This window comes from Cynara cardunculus (genome assembly GCF_001531365.2).
Source record: "Cynara cardunculus var. scolymus isolate 2C chromosome LG 11, CcrdV1, whole genome shotgun sequence".
Lineage (NCBI taxonomy): Eukaryota > Viridiplantae > Streptophyta > Magnoliopsida > Asterales > Asteraceae > Cynara > Cynara cardunculus.
In genome coordinates, this window is record NC_037538.1 from 14,786,716 (window position 1) to 14,808,965 (window position 22,250).

At 33.2% G+C, this 22,250-nt stretch overlaps 2 protein-coding genes across 9 annotated transcripts; one reads left to right on the forward strand and one right to left on the reverse strand.

The window, feature by feature from the left end:
* The first annotated feature begins 2,752 nt into the window (after positions 1-2,752).
* Positions 2,753-8,591, forward strand: LOC112521422 (protein Brevis radix-like 1). Of its 3 annotated transcripts, XM_025130280.1 has the most exons (8): positions 2,753-2,952; positions 3,075-3,211; positions 4,718-4,832; positions 6,775-6,814; positions 6,884-7,094; positions 7,725-7,854; positions 7,944-8,224; positions 8,305-8,591. In XM_025130280.1, the coding sequence occupies exons 3-8, from the start codon at positions 4,731-4,733 to the stop codon at positions 8,381-8,383; spliced, it is 843 nt and encodes a 280-aa protein (XP_024986048.1). In that variant the 5' UTR covers positions 2,753-2,952; positions 3,075-3,211; positions 4,718-4,730; the 3' UTR covers positions 8,384-8,591. The 3 variants fall into 3 exon arrangements, with proteins under 3 accessions (XP_024986048.1, XP_024986046.1, XP_024986047.1); XM_025130278.1 differs by having other exon boundaries at positions 6,775-7,094; XM_025130279.1 differs by having other exon boundaries at positions 2,753-3,211; positions 6,775-7,094.
* Positions 8,592-11,358: 2,767 nt separating this feature from the next.
* LOC112521321 (cyclin-dependent kinase F-4-like) lies at positions 11,359-20,757 on the reverse strand. 6 transcript variants are annotated; one of them, XM_025130104.1, is made up of 18 exons: positions 20,591-20,757; positions 17,986-18,219; positions 17,326-17,718; positions 17,181-17,202; positions 17,015-17,093; positions 16,839-16,907; positions 16,675-16,764; positions 16,452-16,590; positions 15,938-16,040; positions 15,757-15,809; positions 15,602-15,668; positions 15,290-15,398; positions 14,899-14,964; positions 14,714-14,782; positions 14,555-14,618; positions 14,343-14,468; positions 12,978-13,091; positions 11,359-11,829 (listed from the first exon to the last, which is right to left on the reverse strand). In XM_025130104.1, the coding sequence occupies exons 4-18, from the start codon at positions 17,186-17,188 to the stop codon at positions 11,597-11,599; spliced, it is 1,389 nt and encodes a 462-aa protein (XP_024985872.1). In that variant the 5' UTR covers positions 17,189-17,202; positions 17,326-17,718; positions 17,986-18,219; positions 20,591-20,757; the 3' UTR covers positions 11,359-11,596. The 6 variants fall into 6 exon arrangements, with proteins under 6 accessions (XP_024985872.1, XP_024985871.1, XP_024985874.1 ...); XM_025130103.1 differs by having other exon boundaries at positions 17,299-17,718; XM_025130105.1 differs by having other exon boundaries at positions 11,360-11,826; positions 17,181-17,718.
* Positions 20,758-22,250: the final 1,493 nt, after the last annotated feature.

Here is a 22,250-nt window from a genome sequence, read left to right on the forward strand (position 1 = left end):
GAGGGTGAATCAGCAAGGACCACCTTGCAAGAATAAATAATCCTGAGCGACCGATAACAAAGTAGGACCGTGAGGCAAGGGTGAAAAGAACCCTATCACGGAGTGAAATAAAGGATGAAACTGTAAGCTCCCAAGCAGTTGGAGGAGCCCGAGGCTCTTATTGTGTGCTTGTTGAAGAATGAGCGGACGACTCATAAGCAGTGACTTGGTTAAGGGAACACACCATAGCCATAGCGAAAGCGAGTCTTCATAGGGCAATTGTCACTGCTAATGTACCTGAACATGGGTGATCTATCCATGACCACAATGAAGCTTGAGTTAAACTAAGTGGAGGTTCGTCGTATCCAAGTGAAAGGTTATCCCAAGTGGATGCTAAGATAGCAAGCTTATAAGTTGAGTTAGCCCACAGGGATACTGGCTGATGTTGAAGAATCAACATATAAGTTATGATTAGGGATGAAATACCACTCGAACCCAGAGCTAGTCAGTTCTCCTCATGAATTGACACAAAAGCACTCACCTCCTTTTTCATATACTCACTCCAAACTACCAATTATGCTTCTTATCATCTATGTGAGATGATGAAACTCAACTTTATTTCAACATTTAATATTTGAGAATATTCAAACCTCATGTTGTCAAGTTATAATAAGTGGGGTTTTTTATTATGTATTAGTACAAATAAAAGTATAATCATTTAACTATTTTTAATATATCATCAAATATACATTAAAATATTCATCAATAAAAAATGATTATTTTATCTATTAATGATATTATTTTTCAATTAATGAGAGAAATGGTACATAATGTGTTTTTATCATAAAAAAAATTTAGTTATTAAATTATCATGTAAATAAAATATATGTATTGATCTAAATGATTATTATATACACTTATTGATACTAATTTTATTTAAAAAATGAAATTTTATTAATTAATCATAAAACACATTATAATTCATAATAACAATAGATTGATCGTCAAACATCATTAATATCAACTATAGAAGCAAAAGATAGATAGAAATAGCCTGCAAAAGCAATTACACGAATAACAATAACAAACATAAGTGAATGATAAAAAAAAACCCTACAAAAACAGATAGATATAACACTGGCCAATAATTTATGTTTGTTTATTTATGTCAAATAAACTATTTTTTTTAAGTATATAATATTTAAATACGATAAATATAACAAATAAATTCATACATCCTCTTTACTTCTGGTGAAATTTGAACCTGGAGGACTCATATACGCTAGGTCAAAAACCTTTTGGTCAAATAAACTATTTTGAGATAATCATTTTACTCGTCAATGTAGACATTAGGGATGCTCATGGGTTTAGTTGATCGGGTTGAAGACATTTGAACAACCCAACCCAATGCTTACGGTTTGAAAATTCTTAACTCAACCCAACCCAAACCAAAGTGCAACCCAACCCAACCCGTACGGGTTTGGTACATTAAAATATTCTTCTAACTTTAATATGTTATTTTTCTACTCATAGTTTCCTTTTATCATCAACCATTTGATACAACCTATCCATACTTCTTACATATATTACATTGAGTTAGTTTTCTCAATTTACATATATATGTTCACAGTTACTGAACATATATACGAATGAGTTATATAAAGATGTAAATAGATTGAAAATATGTGTATATGAAGAGCGTATGTGATAGTGTAACTGTCTAATGTATATATTAATAGAAATTTAACGATCATATTAAATCCAAAAAATAAAATGTTATCGGGTTCATCGGGTTTGGTTGGGTTCAAATAATAGCACCTCAGTATCAACCCAATACCTACGGTTTGAAAATTTTACAACTCGATTAGACATCGGGTTGCTTCGGGTTGAGTTATTTCATGTTCGGTTGGGTTAATCGGGTTGATCGGGTTTTTGAGCACTCCTAGTAGACATAGTTATTTGAAAAGCATTTTACTCAGTCAATGTAGACATAATGTTATTTTAGTCCAAAATTACAAGGCAATATCCTATCTTATATATTTTGAAACCCTTATAGAGGTTGAACCACAACCATCGCTTCAATTATTGTTCAGTCCAGTAACAGAAAATCAAATTAATACTAATTGATGACCTGTTACGAATTATATCAGTCTTTATAAAGATAAGAATAAAAGAATATGGACGTTCGGGAAGGGTACCACATGTCAATAGGGGTTCCCATAACCTTTTTGTAATGGTACTTTGTTAATGCCTTTAAATTTAATTATCTTTTACGCTGGCACGCATTTTGAATACTTCAAAACCCGACCCAATCGATATTACAATCAAAAAGAGCATGAAGACGACGTAAACCCCAACTAGTCGACAAATGTTATACAGTATTTTCAAGATCGACCATCAGAAAACTCTGGAACCGTTTAAATTTCTTATAATCCATCTACTGAAAAACACTTTTTTCCAAGTTACAGATTTTTACGTAAATAATCGTTTTATTATTTGGATCAGAGGACAGATTTACATACATCTTTTCATTGTCTCAAAACTCTATTTCTACTTACGAGTGAGATATACACGGTACGTTTAAACTCGGAGGAAATATATTTTTATATACTAAATATTAATTAAAAAATCACAATTTTTAATAAAAATTAATGATATTTATGATAATAATTTTTTGTTTGGGTTCGTGATTTCTATAAATACCAGAGATGCTACTGCTTTATTGTCTCTGTTCACCATTTTCGGTTCCCCTCTCTCTCTCTCTCTCTCTCTCTCTCTGACGCAAGTATTTGAATCTAACCTGCAAAACCTGGAGACAAAGCCATTCCAAATACCTTTCTTCTTCCATAGCTTTCAATAATCAACGACGACTTATCGCCGGCCGGATTCTTGTATCGTATGTTTCGATTTCTCAAGAAGATTTTGGTTTCTAGATAGAAGTCGAAGTCGCCGACTGATGATGCCCTTGTTTTGGTAAGCTTACGAAAATCAGAATCTATCTCTATTTCATGTGTGTGATGTACATTTGAATGAATTGATACGGTTTTATGCTAGATTTGGTTGTAATTCGTAGCTGCTATTTGTTTGATTTGCAGAAGGAACATGGAGGAATATTTCTGAGGTTGCCAGATAAAAAGAAGGGGAAAGAAGAAATAGTTGTGGGGGTTAAAGAAGAAGAGGAAGAGACAGGAACAGAGCGAGTGGGTCAGCCATAGGCGAGTCGTTTTCGAAGGTAACTTTAATTTTGTCTCTTTGTCGATTCGTCGAACACCTTGTGTGCTCGACAACCTTCAAAACACTTGTAAACCTTCATCTATGTTTCTCATCCATCTATAATTTCTTTCACATCAATCATCAACAATGGTGATTGGAAACCGGAAATTGGAAACACAATGGATTGAATTGTGGGTATTGGGTTTGGTTAGAGATTCAAGAAAAGCAAGCAACTGGGATGATCTCTCGAGGCATATCGGGATAGATGATTCCAGCAGGCAACTTTGCGATCCATAATCGAAGCTTGAAAAGAAGGGTAAAGCAAGAGTTTTGGGATTAACTCCCACCATTGTTTCCACTTTTCCTTGGTCCCAACAAAAAATCAAAGTCTTGTTATTTCTTTTTCATCTTTCCCTTTTCTGTTCCAAAGATTCTAAAATCTCCTTATTCTTTCTGCTTCCGTTTTTCATGACGCTATCGATCTTTATCGTAAGTTTGTTTTACTTGGTTTTCAATCAATTAAAGTTGAGACATCAGTGTCATAGAAATTAAGCTTTGCACATTTTTATGTTTTTATAAAATATTATCACCGGATGAATATGGTAAGGACCAAGAATCTTGCCCGGTAAGAACGAGACAAAGACCAAGAGCCTTACCCGGTAAGTGAGGGCGACGACCGGTAAGCACTTACCGGGTAAATTGTTGCATGCAATGTCGTTTTGGTGGTCTAAAATCTTACCAAATATGTAAATAATAGTGTTAAATTTTATTGGTAAGCACTTACCCAGTAAGTATTTAGTAAACGACCCCTAAGTGTTTATCGGTTACCGAGCTGTATTTTCTTATTTAATAAAAATAGTAAGGATCAATAATTATATCCGGTAAGAGAGAAGGTATGGACCGGGGGTTTTAACCGGTAAGTGATGATGACGACTCTTATCATGGTTATCGCTTGCCGGGTAGATTTTTGTATACGATACTGTTTTGGTAGACTAAAATTTTACCCAATAAGTAAGTTATAATTTTGAATTTTACTGGTAAGCGTTTTGTAAATGGTTCTTAAGATAGAGATTTTAAAGATTTAGGATGTATTTTTACTATTAATGCTATGTTATGTATATTAAAACAGAGAAAAGAAGATACATAGTAGAAAATGTCTAAAGGGGTGTTTGGAATTGCTTATAAAAACAACTTATTGATTTATTTCAGTATGACACCGGTAATAAGCACTTTGATTTATGGTTTTAAAGAAGTTAAACTATTCTAACTTATAATAAGTTGATAAAGATTTTTATAGAAAATCATAAGTTGTTTTAAATAAGCAATTTCAAATTGAAGAAATCTTTTTAAGGAGAAAAGAATGATATTTAATTCTAGTTAAAGTAGCGACGAGGTTATTGTCAACTTTTTTCAATTAATTTAATATTAATTGATATTTATTATTATAAATTTTTAATTGTAAATTTTTAATTAATATTAATATTAATTTTTAATTATGAATTAATTGTATTTGTTTTCTATGTAGTAAAAAGGAGAAGATGCTGACGTGTATAACGTGCTCAAAGCAGCAGGTAGACGATGAAGGTGAGGAAGTGGGAGCGCGTGGGAATAAAGACGCCGTCAAAACTCTCACTACCCAGGTTACCCTCAAAAACTTTTATTATTATTTTATCAAATATAACTATTTAAAGTTTTTATTTTTTATATTTTTTTAATTTAATTTTTTTATTATAATTTAATTTAGATTTAATAACAAAGTAATTTATTTTTGTTTTAAAATAATTTAAATTTTTATAAAAATAATAATTAAGTATTATGTTGTGACTGAATGATGATCTTAATTATATTTTATTTTTTTTTATTTTTAAAATAAGATGTTTATCCTTATTTGATTATGTTTGTCTGTTGTTAGTTACACAGATTCAAACATGGAGTTTTAATAAGCTGTACATATGCACAATTTAATTGTAATCTTGAATTTTAAGTAACATACAATAAATAATACTTTATGCTTAAAAATGATTTTTAAGAGTTTTTGTTAAATATTTTATAATATAGTATACATATTTATTTTTTATATTAGAATCAAATATTTTTCGTATATTTATAATGCTTCCTGATAAAATTATTTCTAGAAATTAATCAATACTATATTATAAAGCATTTAACAAAAAAAAATTAAAAACCATTTTTTATGCATGAAATACTGTTTATTGATGTATATTTTTGTTAAAATTCAAGATTACAAGTAAATTATGTGATTAAAGTTTTATGTTTGAATTCGTGTAATTAGCTGCAGATAAACATAATCAAATATAGGATAAACATTTCATTTTAAATATAAAAAAATTGAAATATAATTAGGATAATCATTGATATTTAACAAAATACTTAATTATTATCTTTATAAAAAATTATATTATTAAACCAAAAATAGAAAAATGAATTAAAGAAATACATAAAAAACGAGAAATTTTGAATAGTTAGTTTGGTACTAATATCAATATTTTTTTTATGATATTTTCATATTTATATTTTATTCAAAACACATAATCTTTTTCTCAAAACCGTATTATAATATCGACCGAGACAAAATTAAAAAAAAAAAAAAACCTTAAAATCGAGATATATTTCGTTGTATTTTGCATGTATTTTTTAGTTTATTTTAAATGCGATAAGCATACGTATTATTTGTTATTTTATTATTACAATATTTGATTTTAAAGCGATTAAATGTATATAGTCTTCAAGATCTTGTCTGATGATGATATTCCATTTTTGACTGATCATCGTGAAAAGTTGTTAAGATTCTGTTTTCAGGCTTTTGGATTAGGGATTCTTCAAAATAAAAATAAATTAGAGATTTTTATTAAGTGGCAGTTTACCGAACACTTACCTGACTAAGTGTTTATCAAGTCATATTATCTCACCGGATAAATATGGTAGAAGAACCAAAAATCTTACTCAGTAAGAGCGAGACAAGGACCATGAATCTTACCCAGTAAATGAGGCCGACGACTCTTACCACGGTAAGCGTTTACCGGGTAAATTGTTGCATACGATATCGTTTTGGTGGACTAAAATCTCACCCGGTACGTAAATAATAGTGTTAAATTTTACCGGTAAATACTTACCGGGTAAGTATTTGGTAAACGACCCCTAAGTTTTTTTTTCGTTATCTCTCCTTTTATCTATTTTCGAGAAGAGTTTAGCATCGTTGTCGGAGCAAACTTTTATCAGATTTCTATAATTTCTCAAATAACATGAATTTATTACCATTTTCATTAGTCCATTGGATAAAGATTCCATAAAACTTGTAGGTACAAAAAGGTGTTGATATATTTTTTTATCAAGAATGTGTAGAAGTGAAATAAAAGATTTGATAGGTGCAATAATTAATTGGAATGCCCACCAAATGAAGTAATCTAATTCTTGAACTGCCCAAGAAAGCTGATGGCTGTCTGTCTGGCTGCCTTTCTTTTCTCATCAAAATCTTGTTTTCTTTGCTTAATGATTCAGACTTTGTTATGTTACATCATCAAGTGTGGTTTATAAGTACTTTGTATTTGTTTTGTTGAACAGATGAAGGACATGGCATTAAAAGCTTCTGGTTCTTCCAAAGGTAAACCCCCCACAGGCCCAAGCAGTTTCAAGAGAGCACACACAGACTATGATTCCATGTTATCTAAAGGTTATATGCATTCTGGTGGAAGTTCAAGTTCCACCGCGCCTTGGGATTTCAACGCGAATGGAGGTTACGAACCACCTCGGCAATCTGGTCATTTGGTTTTGGATGACGACGATGACCCGACAGAATGGATGGCTCAGGTGGAGCCCGGTGTTCAAATCACTTTTGTGTCCTTGCCCAACGGCGGAAACGATCTCAAGCGCATCCGATTCAAGTAAGAACTTCCGTTCATCGCATACGTTCCACTTGGTTTCCAAGATGAATGGGTTTGAATTATTTCATTTCATAGTCCGAAAACTAGACAGTGCTGAATTAAAACATCTGGTCCCATTTTTTAAAAGTCCATAGGCAGGCCATTACAACCAATGGGGGTGGGGTGGGGTGGGGTGGTCCTTCCATCTCAATAGCGACACTATTTTAATGTGGTAGGAGTCTTGTCTGTCTAACACCAGTTGTACACTTTAGATCCTCACCTTATGGTACCTGATGAAACAGAACACAATACCAAAACTTCATTAAAAATGTATTTTTAATTATCCCACCAAAACTGGTGAAATTACTAAACTACCCATGCTAAATTGAAACTCTAAGACCTTTCAGAGTTCTTTCACCCCGGTTACCTCACTCTCGCCCATCCAATCCGGTTTTGTCTACGTATAGCGTACGAACCACACCCTTATTTCACTCGTCATCATTATTATGTTACATAGCGAGAGTGAAACGCACATCCCATTCCTAGACACCCTTTTAGATGGGAATATGGGATGTATTGGGTTCGTTTGGTTGGTTTATAGTGAGTTTTACAACCGCATGCTGATGTTTCTTGAATTTTCTTGAATGGAAGTCGAGAGATGTTCGATAAATGGCAAGCGCAGAGGTGGTGGGGAGAGAATTATGACCGAATCATGGAGCTTTACAACGTTCAGAGGTTCAACTGTCAAGCTCTTGACACACCCTCTAGGTCGGAGGACGGGGTAACCTCTCTTCCTCCCTTTTCCATCATGATTCCGGAACAAGTCTTGGATTTGGATAAAGAGATTTATTATGTTCATCAACTTTGCAGAGAGACTCGACCTATTCAAGGTTTGGATCAGTAAGAGACAGCCCGATGATGAACCCGATAAGGAACAATTACTATAAACCTCCAGAGCAAATTAATCATTACAATGCATCATCCATGGATGCATCAAGAACGACAACATCTTCTCGAGATGAGACATCAGTTTCAATCAGTAACGCCAGTGATATGGATTCGGAGTGGATAGAGGAAGACGAGCCGGGTGTTTACATTACCATCAGACAGTTGGTAGACGGAACCCGAGAGCTCCGGCGTGTCAGATTCAGGTAAATCCTCTACTACCACCATTTGGTTCACTTGTTTCATCGATATCCTGACAAGTGACGACGGTATCAACTGTATGCAGCCGTGAAAAGTTTGGAGAAGTTCATGCAAAGCAGTGGTGGGAACAAAATCGGGAGAGAATACAATCGCAATACCTTTAACGACAATCATACGCTTACGTACTAACAGATGAAGAAGGACGGGGAGTCGACAAGCCTTCGGCATCATATACGAGCATTTTGTACTCATGTCTCTTTCGTTATTTGCAGTAATGTTGTATTTATATTTGGGAACAGAAAGTAGGAGGTTTGTTGGGACTTAACAAGCTAAGAAGATTATGTACATTTGGGGTAAAACCTACAAGTTCTATTTAAACAAAATGGTTGCAAATTTTATGCCATGATGAAGGATGCATCTTAACTGGATTCAAGCAGAATATGGGGATTTTTATTTCTTCTTGGATTTGAACCTGACATCTTCAGGTATTTTGACCTTTGGAGTTCAAGTTTAAACCAATCAGGCACCACCCTTATGGTTTATCTGACTGCTATTTGTCTTTGTACTCTAGAACTCGACTATTTTCTTGGTTTTTACTTCTTTGGCCCAGAGTAAAGGGATGTTTACTTGCGGCTTAATTAAGCTTATTGATCTATCTGGCTTATTCGCACAGTTCGTTTGGGTTGTTTACTTACGGCTTATTCGCACAGAACATGGCTTAATCGTACAGATAGAAATAGTGTGTTGTCCTCATTCAGCCACAAACATGACACCCCTACCCCTATTTAAAGCACTACATCCTTCCCATTTGAGACACCCCATCGTCGGCCTCTTTATGATTTTGCGTCTTTATGTTCAAATAATTAATATTGGGGGGTAAATCAGTCATTTGTGTTATTCAGACTGTTGGTTCAGATAAAAAAAGTAAACAACAACACTCATTTATCCAGACAGACAAATTTATCCGGACAGACAATTTATTCATACAGGATTTAATAAAAAATTGGTAAACAACCCATAATTCTTATTCTTATCTATACTATATTATAAAACATTTGACAAAAACTCTTAAAAACCACTTTTTTATGCGTAAAGTACTGTTTATTAATGCATATTACTTAAAACTTAATATTACAAGTAGATTGTACGTAAGTACAACTTATTAAAACTCCATATCTGAATCCATGTAACTAACTACAGATAAACATAATCAAATACAGATGTAAATCTCATTTTAAATATAAAAAATCTAAAATATAGTTAGGATAATCATTGAATTCTAATAGAATAATCAATTATTATCTTTTATAAAATGTTATATTATTAAACCAAAAATAAATTATTTCGTTATTAAACTTAAATTAAATTATAATAAAAAATAAATTAAAGAAATTATAAAAGATGAGAACTTTTAAATAATTGATTTGATATTAACATTGATATATTTTTTTTTCAAATTTATATATTATTCAAAAATAAAATTATTATTATTTTCTTAAAAACACATAAAATCGTATTATAACATCAACAAAGACAAATAATAAAATAGAACACTAAAATCGAGATGTGTCTCGCTGCATTGCACGAGTACTCTTCTAATAATTGTTAATGGATGGGTTCATCAGACGATTTGATAGCTTCTATTCCAATATCATTTTAATTGTGTTGCATAAAATAATTTATGGGTTTTCAGTTCCAATTTGCTTATGAACCACGTTTATCTAGCAAGTAGTCAACACTTTCACTTAATTTACCGGGTATGGTTTTACTTCATTAAAACGACATTATATGAAACATTTTTATCTGATAAGCGCTCACTGAGTAAAAGTGTTACTCTCAGTTACCGGGTAAGACCCTCGGTCCTTATTCTCATTTTTACTTAGTAAGATTCTCAATATTTGTCATATTTATTCGATAAGGTAAAATGATCTAGTATACACTTACCGAGTAAGTATTTAGTAAACAACCCTTTGGTTACGACTTCTTTATTGTTTTAGTTTGTTTTTATTGTTTAGCTTTCACATTTTAAATCAAGCATTTTTTATGAACCAAAGCCTAGTTCTTAGTTGATGTTGGAATCATAATGTATTTATTAAGTAATTAGGGTTGGGTTGATGTGAGAAAGAAAGTTAAAGTGAAAAGGATAAGAATCTTTGAATCAATCTTAATTGAGGATTAACATTAATGAGATGCACCAGATCAATTCTCATGAGAAGTACAATTCATGAGTGAGGGTGAGATTAAAAGTTATCAAGGGTCTGAATCTCTTCTAGTATTTCTCATTTTAACTCTTTTTTTCTCACATGATCCTTCGTCTATTTATAATATCTTAAATTATGCATACATATGTTATGAGAATGTTTGCCAAAGTTCGTTACGGGTGCAATCGCAAGACATATGACCAAACACAAGCGTGTCACACTATGTTTGATGCAATATTAGACTATAATTAAAAAGTTGAGTAGGGCAGTTGCATTTTTTTTTTGTCCTACCAAAAATAGGCGGAACAAAAAGTTGGGAGATTCAACAAGTAAATTATTAAAATACTCATGTCCGACGTTCTGAAAGGCTCGCAAGTCACAAAAGTTTGGCTCAAGCCTCGTATACAACGCCACATTAACCTTTCAGATGGGCATAGCCTAATGCATGATTTTTTTTTATTAACCTGGATATCCAACCCGCTATGCGAGCCGACTAATTCCAAAACAACCACCTGTTTTTCAAATAGCCCGGAGTCACCGCATTTGAACCTCCGTGGTCACAAGAGGACTTTTATTCCTCCTTGAATTTGAACTTGAAACCTCCTGGTACTTTTAACCTTTGGAGCCAAGCTCAAACCAATCAGACACCACCCTTATGGTTCTAATGCATGATTTTTGTAACACTTCATTTAAATTTTCCCCTTTCTTAGTGTCTTACTTAAACATATATACCTAATTCAAATTATTTAATATCATCGATTCATTGAGTAATAATAAAAAATGTATATATATAAAATAATATTTCACACAAAATTCAAGGATTCTTATACAAAAACTCAAAAAGACATGGATGACTTACAAAACCTACATTTAAGAACCAACCATCAAAATAGTTTGACAACAATAAAAGGCCCATAATATATACAAATCCAAGATGAAAGGCAGCAAAGCAATCATAACACAAAATCATTTTTTATAATAATAAATAATATGTCAAAGTAGTCCAACAAACTTCTGGAATTGGGTAAAAGGAAGCCACACAAAACACACATAATTTATATAAGTAAAACACAAACACACACACACACACTAGCAGTAGCAGTACAAGACCTCACTTTATCTATTATAAACTATATTTATTAATACCATTTGAATTGATGTTAAATCCCCATTCAGTCATCCTGCCACCTTACCGCAATACCCTCTACGCGGCTGAATATCGCGAGACTTCCCAGTATAGAAATCAGATCGCGCATTCCGTATCCCGGCTTTTGCAGGTGGAGGAATATATATCCGCTGCTGCTGCTGCTGCTGCTGTCTAGGAGGCACTCTAGTAGAACCAATGGTCATGTGTACCAACTTCTCAGCAGTATCGGAAACGCCACCACTTTTTCCAATCAACCCTGCTGCTACATCCAAGAGAATGGTTTTTTTTCAGTCCAACAGATTTCATACAACCGATCAATGAAATTACTAGTTGTGTACCCGTGCGATGCAACATGATGCAAGACTTAAACAGATGATTTTAGAATCAATGCGATTTCACGTTAAAAGACGATAAAGTCCAAAGTTTATGTCTAAATAAAATATATTTTACATGTGGTGGTTGAAATATCTTGCTAAATTGAAGACCTTGTAAAATGAACCAAAAAAATATATCAACATTGGTTTGAACTACAGATTTTAAACTTCTTGTTTTTGGTATAGTTCATTTAATTAAGATAATTTAAGAAATAAGGATGTACTTCATTTTAGATTTAATTATTGGGCATTTCTTTGTGATAAATATAATGATGAAGTATCATGTTGTATTACTAGGGTTCAATGATTATCCTTTATTTGAATGTGTTCATCAATTGGTTATTAGTTAGTTGTATGGAACTCAAAAGAGTTCTAAAAACTTCTACATAAGCAATAATTACTTGTAAATTTGAAATTTAAGAGATTTATGCATTACTAAGCAATACATAATCTATACTATATTAAAGCATTTGACAAACTCTTAAAAATCATTTTTTATGCATAAAATACTGTTTATTGATGCATATTACTTAAAATTCAACATTACAAGTAAATTATATGCAAGTACAACTTATTAAAGCTTCATGCTTGAATTCGTGTAACTAACTGCAGATAACATAACCAAATAGAGGATAAACATCTTATTTCAAATATAAAAAATCTAAAATATAATTAGGATAACTATTGAGCTCTAACAAAAATAAAAAAATGAAATAATATAATAAAGAAATACACAAAGAAACGAGAAAATTTAAATATTTAGATTGGTACCAATATCAATATTTTTTTTCCAATTTTTTACGATATATCTTCATATTTATATTTTATTCAAAAATAAAAACATCATCGCTTTCTCAAAATCACACCAAACCATATTATAACATCGACTGAGACAAAAAAAACGAAACAATAAAATCGAAATGTATCTCGCTGCATTGTGCGAGTATGGTTCTAGTGCTTATTAAATTGTTTTGAGATCTTTTACTGGAAAAGCTTTAGAATATGGTATAGATAGATATAGCAAGAAAGTTCTTACTTGTATTATTGTTCTTTCCAGAAGTTTGGTGTTTTGGTTGTCTGGTAGCACTCCTATAAGGCTTTTCATTCTTGACTCCACCCTGATAATTCATTTCCAGTTTACGAAGCACATCTGCAGTAGAATTTAAAAACTGTATATGAGAACCTCCGAGTAATCACATTGCAGAGAAACAATATAGTTCAATAAAAGTTGGTTTAAAATGGAAATTTTGTCTAAGATCTAATATAATCCTAGAAAGAAATTGGATTCAAACCCATTGTTTCTAAATCTTTAAAAAGGAAAATAGTTGTCCTCATAGAGATGGTCTCTGCTGCACTCTTGGTTTAAGTGTGTCTGACATTCTATGTTGAGGGCATGAAATATTTTATATGAATTTTATATCACAATTGACAAAGGATGACAATCACAAGAATTAGGGTGAGGGGTTGTTTGTTTACCTCTTAATAGTTACAATAAGAGGCAGTCTCTGAATCGTTAAGAGGTGAATCTTGTTTGGCAAAAAAAAAGTCTGTCTCTTAATGGTTCTAAAACCCTCTGAATGATTTTGTATCATGGGTCTCCTTTAACCATTCAGCACCCTAGTTTCATTGTAAACAATTACCAAACAATTATATTTTATTTTGCCTATATCATAAGAGCCTCTTAATCATTCTGACCATTTAATCATTCTGCAACAAACCATTCAGCAACTGCCAAACTGCCCCTAAGAGTAATTTTACCATGATCTTATTTACGTATAATTCAAACATGTTTATTTAAACAATTATCCTAACAATATTTTTATTAGTTTTGGGAAATTTTCTGATTATTCTATTTATTACTAGGATAATGATTACGACTATTGTTGGTGTTTAGCTTATCATTTATTATTCATTATAGGAATAATTAGTAGCTCCTATCCTTTCTATCTGTTAGTTTTTAGCTTCATTATAAATTAAGCCACAATGATTACGGCATCTTTTTCTTTCATCGCGTGGAATCAGCCTCCTATATGAGATGCTTCTACAATGCGAAGCTCCTAAAACCTACCTTTCGTATCTTCTAAGGTCATCCATCAAAGACGACCAGAGAACCAAAATCATATGCTTATAGCATGCTTATTAAATCAGTTGGTCTTAACTACAGACTAGTAAATTAATAAATGTGAAAATTTTCACAGATAAAAAATAACACAAACCAGAGAAATTATTCATCATTGTCATTAAAGATCATTACAACAGTTTTTCAGAGAAATAGCATGTATAAATGTTGATCTTCCAGTTTACTATTGCTTAATGCCAAAGTAGAATAAACTCCCACCTATTTATTCAAAAAGTAAATGAATGCTCACAACTGTGTAAAATCATCTCATCAATACATTACCTGTGCCCAAGGATGCATGTACTTTTGCAGATGAAGTAACATTTCCTGCCGGCTTCACATTTGACGGAAGGCCAGAATACCCTGTTGCATATTTCTGCTCCATGGATCTCCTCCCGTTTAATCCAACTGAAAAATCACATGCAGTCAGTAACTCATACAAAAGATCGTTAGTTATCCCAAAATATTTGAATTGTCAAAGCCCAAAAACACACCAGATAGAGGCATCCTAGAAGTAGCAGACTTAGAGCGAAGAGATGGGGGAATGTAGTAGCAACTCTGCAGATTAGAAAAATTATCTATTTTAGTGATCTCTCAGATCTTAGTAACTATTTCTGTCAATATTTTCTAACTTGATAGGAATGGATAGCTACCTGGAAGAAAGGGTGCTGAAGGGCCTCCACAGCTGTTGGCCTCTTGGATGGATCCCAAGAACACAGAGCCTACATAGCAGAGAGATGGTAACATGATGATGAATGAAGACATTTCAGTATCAAATTTAATTGCATGTTATCACAAAGTGTTGAAGTTCAAAAAGAAACAATAAATCTGTACTTACAGATATCAAATTGATTGCCTCCTGGCTTGCAGATGGTATTAATGTAGAAAGATGCACACCAGCGAGCTGCAATGCCAATTTAATGATTTATAGTAGTGGGTCAGGAGTATTTCAGCACAAGTTGATTGGTAAAAATCCTCATACTTGTCTAGGTTGAGGGAACATATGCGACCATTAAATATCATGATAGCACAACACCTGTAGTTGCTAAAAATAAAGACCTAACATCATAGAAGCAGTAACAGTTACAGCCAAGAATACTTGAAAAAAATAAACGAAACCAAGTCGCTTTTTTAACGAATTCTGGACTTTCGTGTTTTTGGACAAATATACTTAGTTTAATTTAAGAAGCAACTGACATCTAATGATGGCAAGGACAAGATGAACTAACCTCTGGAAACCGATAATTGATTGCACTTGCCAGTTCAAGTCCCTCATGCCATGTGTTTTCTGTTGGGCTGCCTATCACACTGCAGATTTTGTAAATTTCATCCGCTTCGCTGCAGATGAAAAGCACAGCATAAATTCAGTTCCCACATGCCCCCAAAAATCACATAAAAAGAGAGAAGATAGCATGTGATAGCATTACAAAGTCTACGTCATGATACAGGCACATTTAAATGCAGAACAGAACACTGAAGGAGAAAACTATAGAACATCTATACAGGCACGAGTTCTATTTATAAGAAGACATACTAAATACCTTGAACCCGGAAAAAGTGGACGGAGGGTAAATAATTCGGCCATGATTGCACCCATTGCCCATAAATCTGTGATTGAAATGAAATTAACAAGTTACATCCCACAACCATAGTTATACGCTTGGTGAAATAAGACTATGAAATTCCATCAACTCACCAACGGCAGAGCCATATGTTGGTGACTGGAGAAGTACCTCTGGGGCCCGATACCTGGAAAATCCAAGTTGCAGTAACTAAGAAAAAGCAAGTAGCAGGAAGGTAATACAATGAACAATAAGAATAAAGAGACAAGGTTTTAGTGAATATGACAAGACATAGAGCGAAAGAACAAGACTCACCAGCGTGTTGAAACATACTCGGTGTATGGTGGTTGGGATGTAATCTCACGAGCAAGACCAAAATCAGCTAATTTTATCACCCCCTTAGAAACAAGCAAGTTCTCTGACAACATGAATGCATTAAGAAACAATTAGACATATCACAAATTAATCGAAAGGTAATATAGAATGCTGAAAGAAAATCTCAACAGAAGGGTTCAAAAATGTGCACAAATATATAAATGAAATTATTGATCAAGTAAGAGAACCTCAAAGTTACTTCAAATGACAAAGCAACCACATACTAAACCAGTATCTACAATTAAGGATTCACCATTAAGGCCAAAAATTTAAGTACAAAAACAAACTACGCGGTATTTACACAGGACAACCTTAAATGAGAGGTTGTAACATGAAAATCTGTTAATTGTACACACACACAACATAGTCCATTATAACCTAGGTCATTTACAACACAAAATGAATTCATTCATCCTCTAACCATCACCCCGATGTATTCATTATCAGAAAATACCTGGCTTAAGATCACGATGGAAGTAGCCATGCTGATGCATGTACACAAGACCTTGAAACACGTGGAAGCACCAGTTTCTAATTTCAGTTTCCGAAAAAGGCTTCACTCTGTCTTTCATATGCTGGTAAAGACTGCATTCCTGGAAGAGAAATATAATAATATTTATAAAAGTAACCTAAAAGCAAACGACAACTGATACACACAATAAGAAAAGGCTGCATACCATATATTCAAAAACGAAGTACAAAATGTCATTTTCTCTAATAACTTCCTTGAGCTTCACAATATTCGGATGATTCATCTTACGCAGTGACTGTCGAGAGTCAGAAAGTCAGTTTGTGAACAGGAAGCTAGAGCAAAAACATGAAACGATGAAAGTGATGTTACCTTGACTTCTCTCAAATTTATACATTCTTCCCAAGAATAATATTTTCTCTTCATCTTCTTAATGGCAACCTGTAACCATAATACATCAACTTTAAGAAAAGTGATCACTTAATTTTACAAGTTTTTAAACACTACATATTAGTTCCAGAATGCTTTGTTAATCAGGGAAAACCTACCACTTCACCGTTATGCTTATTCAATGCTCGCCATACAACCCCAAAGGTTCCATCTCCAACTTCCTTGATTATATTGTACCTGGGCCAGAATAATAAAAACACATGATGGCTCAGTTATGATTTCACATCGCAGTTAACCCAGAAGCACAAATAAGAATCAGCTCACCTTTCCATTTTCACGTTTACAACTGCAGGTAGCGCTTTATTTATGAAGAAGAGACACAGACATAGAAGAAATAGCACACCTTATCTAGAAAAATACAGAACTATAAAATATGAACTACCAGCCTGGCTGTTCTAGCTGGATCCACCTTCATTCTTGATGCATGAGCAGAACTGTATACTTCTGATGGAAGGTCCTCACAGCCTTATTCATAAAAGACACCAGATCAACGACATCGAGACCATTGACAAGGCAAAAGAAGCAAAGATGATTGAGAAACGCAGGGCATCTTGACACTGATCCAGGAATAGATATAAGCAGAAATCTTGTAGCCAACAGTAAGACCTCCAAAACACTGTCTTGGACTTCAAATGGCTATCTCATTTACTCTACTTGAATTCTGTTGCAAAATCTTCGGCCAATACTATTGTAGATCTAACTGACACCATCAGAAGAAAGGACGAGTATTGCTACAATTAGGGTCGCACCAACAATCTCATCTACTAATGGTGAATGCAGCATTTACAAGCAAGGTTCAGCCCTGCCGTTTGAAAATAGAAAAATGATTTCAGAACCACAGAACAGGCAAAGACAGAAGGACAACTGAAACAACTGATGGTCATACATAATACATTAAACTCCTTTCTTCAGCAGATAGCTATGAAAAAAATGACGTGGATATTATATCAGCATTGCAATGGTGTCCAAATTGTTTGCAAACGTGATCAATATAAACAAGAAAAAAGCTCTGTTTCCACAAGTAAATGCTAACATAGACCTAGTTCAAGAAAGCAATCAAATAACTTACTTGATGTACATGACATATCCGACACCTGTCTCAGGAAAAAATTGCATTACGCCTGCTTAACTGCTCATATACCGTGGACTCACTAAGTGCAGTTGAAGGAAACAAATTGGAAACCTCCAAGGATGAGAAAACGCCAATCAAGCACTTCCTGGAATGAAAAAACCTGTCTCTGGAAACAACCTGACCAGGGGCACACTTGCTCCATGTCTCAGAAGAGATTAAAACTTTTCCACGCTGACAAAATATAAAAATTAACAAAAATTAGTATGAACTTGGTTATTGTCATCTATAAACAACTCTATGGACACACCAACACAGCTAAAATTATATACACATAGTGACTCAAATAGCAACCCTGTGGCAGGCTGGCAGCTAAGCTTTTTTTCTTTTTTAAAGTGTGATACTTGTTTGATTGGTGTCATTCAGTCAGGGCTGTTCATGTGGTTCAGTTGAAAGCAAGGGCCAAATGTTCGAGGTAAAATTTATGTCCAATTATGCTATAGAAAGTGAAAGAGACGAAATCATGCAAATAATTCTTTTGCTCAACAGTTTTGACTAGCATTGGACAATAAAAAGAAGTAAAGGAAAAATATAACATGAGCTTAAGTGTGTGATATATTATATATATACAATGAATCCTTTTCTATTATCGTTTTTGTTTTATAATTACATATATTATCCATATGCATAAATACACAACCCTGCATCCATGATTCTAATTGCTGAACTCCATTTCTCGCACACCATGTCAGTGCAACATATCATAAATACTTGTTGGACGGTTATTCCATATTCTTGTCCTAAGGCCAAGTTCATAAACAATGTTCATAATAAATATTAGCAGATAAACAATAATGTTCACAGAAAAAGCATCCCATATGAGCTTTCTGTTATCCTCGCTCACCACATACCCCACCTGATTCTAGAAAAAAGAGGTCTAAATTCACAAATGATGATTGACCTCTAAGAAGAATTTTTCTAATTCAAATATGCATGTCATTCTGATCTAATTTTAGAAATTGGTTTGTTTTTACTCCATGAAATTCAACATAAGTTACAATCAGACATACAGGTTGAAAATTGGTTCGTAGCAGAGTTAAATTTCAATTTCTCCAACTTAAAAATGTTCTCATGTTCATTACAGCAATGCACATTTGCAATACTGAATCATGTGTTTATCAGAGATTGTAATAATGTGGGCATTAAATAAAAACAAATGTCAAGTGATACTAGCACGTGTTATACAAAGTTTATCTATCAAGGGTAGGTCTTACGTTTCACAAAATCTTAGGAAATTTCAATGTTACTATTACATCATATATCTTCTAATCTCTCAATTGTCAAATGCTCCCAAAAACTCTTTAATCATCAAACATAACTGTTCTAGTTTATATCCATTGAGATGAACAATACTGCAGTACCAGATGTTCAACAGTAACGAAATATGGGCCCTTAATGAAACAAATGCAACAAGGGTGGTAACAAAGCTAGTGATAATGTCACTCCTCACCCCCTGCACTTGATGCAGGCTCACATCTATTATCCCCTGAAATAAAATTTGGTTAAAAAATGAACATTCTTATTTCATAAAAGGGCTCCACTTCAGTAAGAGGGGATCAAAGTACATAGTTTTCCACTTTGAACATACAAACAGCATATGTATAGAAGACCATAATGCTGACATGCAAACATTATTCATATCTAAGTAAGAAATTATACTTGAGGGAAGCTAAATTGCAATTGTATAGGCATTTAAATGTGTGCTTGCATAATTTTGCCACGTCCCTTTTTCCTTATTGGTTGGATTTGCATATTCCAGTCGCAGCCAAATAATCTGATTGAGACATTGAACGTCCAAGAGTTTGAAAATACGCTCTAACAAATTTGTGTACCACTTGTAACTCACACTTGTATTTCCAAAATATCAACATAGATAATCATTTTGTGGTCACTGCGATTAAATGACGATTGACAAGGTGAAGTACTAAATTTAGCATACATCAAATATAAATAGAAACTAACGACCACTGTTCAACAGAGTGCTACAATAGACAAGATTCGATCTGAAATCCTCTGAAAATTACTTTAATATTTTGTATCCATCGAGGTCTAGGAGACCTTATTGGCCCTCCGGCCCCTAAGAAGAAAAACACTAGAAACAGATCAAACCAAAATGACATGATACGAAATACAAACACAAAGCAAATTCACAACATATAAGATAAGGGATTTGCATATCTTACAGTTCGGTCAATTGATAACCTTAGTCTTTTAGTCTATGGAATTAACCTCCAATGACCACAAATCAACAAATATTTATTAAAAATCCTACGAGAAAAATCCTACCACATTAAAAATCAAAATTTTCAGCTGGACAAACGGATACCAAATTAACCTATCAAAACGGCCAAAATACAAAATCGATAAAATCCCAAATTCCCAATAACCCACTCCAAAACTAGATCAAATCAACCTGATCCAAACGCAAAACAATAAAACATCACAACAATTGAGATTGAATTTCATGAAATCATCAACAAACAACCAATCAAACCTGAAAAATCCAATATCACAAGGACAAAAGCAAAAAGAGAAGGAAAAATACCTGATGTAGGGCAAACGGCATAACCTTCGGGTAGCCACAGGAGGGCAAAGGCCTAACTCCAGGGTCTGAAATGGAGAGAGAGATAGAGATGAAACACCCCCCACCCACCGCTTTCTTCAATGTGTTTTGTGCGTCTTCTCCTTCACCTTGTGGGCAGAAAAAAACGAATAAAATACGAATACGAGTAAACCCTAATATTTATACATGGAGTATATGCCTTACGTTTTGTTTGGATGCGGTGGGGTCTACTCACCGTATGGTGAGGCCGACCTCATATGCCTCCGTTTGGTCGCACGCCACCACCATCACCCAATTAAATGGATATTATTTGGTAATAATATCTCACCCCATTTTTTCCTCTTTCAATAATATATTTTAATTAAAAGTATTAATTATCTATTTAATTGTATATATTTTTTTAATTTTTAATCAAATTTATTTACACAAATAATTAAATAAAAATATTTGTTTACCTCTTAATAGATTCATTAACAAAGTTTTTAAATCTTTAAGAGGTGAATCTTGCTTGATAAAAAAAATCTGCATCTTAATGATTCTAAAATCCTTTGAATAATTTTGTATTTTGGGTCTCCATTAACCATTTAGCGCTTTAATTTCATTGTAAACAATTACCTACAATTATATTTCATTTGCACTATATTATGAAATCCTCTTAATCATTTTACATCAACCATTCAACAACTGTTTATTTAATAAAACATTTCATAAAAGAAATTTGTTTTGTCTTGTTTGGTTTATCGAATAACACATAAGTTCTAAGATATATAATGATAGATCAAGGGGTCATAGATTTAACTAAAATCCAATTTAAAGTCATAAACTCAAAGGGTTGTTTGTTTACCTCTTAATAGTTTCATTAAGAGACAGTATCTGAATCGTTAAAAGATGAATCTTGTTTGGCAAAAAAAATCTGTCTCTTAATGATTCTAAAACCATCTGAATGATTTTGTATACTGGGTCTCCCTTGACCATTTAACGCCCTAATTTCATTGTAAACAATTACCAAACAATTATATTTCATTTTTCATTATATCATGGGAGCATCTTAATCATTCTACATCAAACCATTCAACAATTGTTAAACAACCCCTTAATGACTTTTGGGAGAGGGAAGGTAACATGTGTTTCTTCAAATATACCAGACATGTATTGGGCATTATCTTTTTATTATAGTAAGGTATGAAATATGTAGCCTGATAATATTTTGCATATGTTGTATAAATATGCAGGCAATATTTTTGCTTATATATGAAATAGTTGTTAGACGATTAGTCCAGAACAAATTCTAAAGTTTCTTTTTGGACTGGTTTTGAAACGGGTGGAGCAGAGACTTGAGATCAATTACGTCCGAAACTGTGGGGTTGTTTATCAAACATTTACTGGTTGTCACTTACCTTTCGGTTGAACATGACAAGAACCTAGAATCTTGCTCGATAAGAGGCATAGTTAGAACCGAGAATCATGCTGACACACCTGGTAAGTGAGGGAGAAAACTCTTATTCGGTAAACAGTTAACGACTAAAAGACGCGTACAACCAATTCATTTTGATGATCAAAAATATTACCTGATAAGGTAAGTGATAGTAGTGGCATATAAATGGTTACCCGGTAGATAGTAAATTTTGGACCTATTTTGAGC

Excerpts from the sequence above, each read along its gene's own strand:
- LOC112521422 (XM_025130279.1), top strand. The coding sequence starts at position 4,731 with ATGCTGACGTGTATAACGTGCTCAAAGCAGCAGGTAGACGATGAAGGT. Across the intron at positions 7,095-7,724 it reads CTCAAGCGCATCCGATTCAA|TCGAGAGATGTTCGATAAAT; the intron begins GTAAGAACTTCC and ends CTTGAATGGAAG. Across the intron at positions 8,225-8,304 it reads CTCCGGCGTGTCAGATTCAG|CCGTGAAAAGTTTGGAGAAG; the intron begins GTAAATCCTCTA and ends AACTGTATGCAG.
- LOC112521321 (XM_025130104.1), bottom strand. Across the intron at positions 16,591-16,674 it reads ACTTCGTTTTTGAATATATG|GAATGCAGTCTTTACCAGCA; the intron begins GTATGCAGCCTT and ends TTTCTCTTCCAG. Across the intron at positions 14,469-14,554 it reads TTCTAGGATGCCTCTATCTG|TTGGATTAAACGGGAGGAGA; the intron begins GTGTGTTTTTGG and ends GTGATTTTTCAG.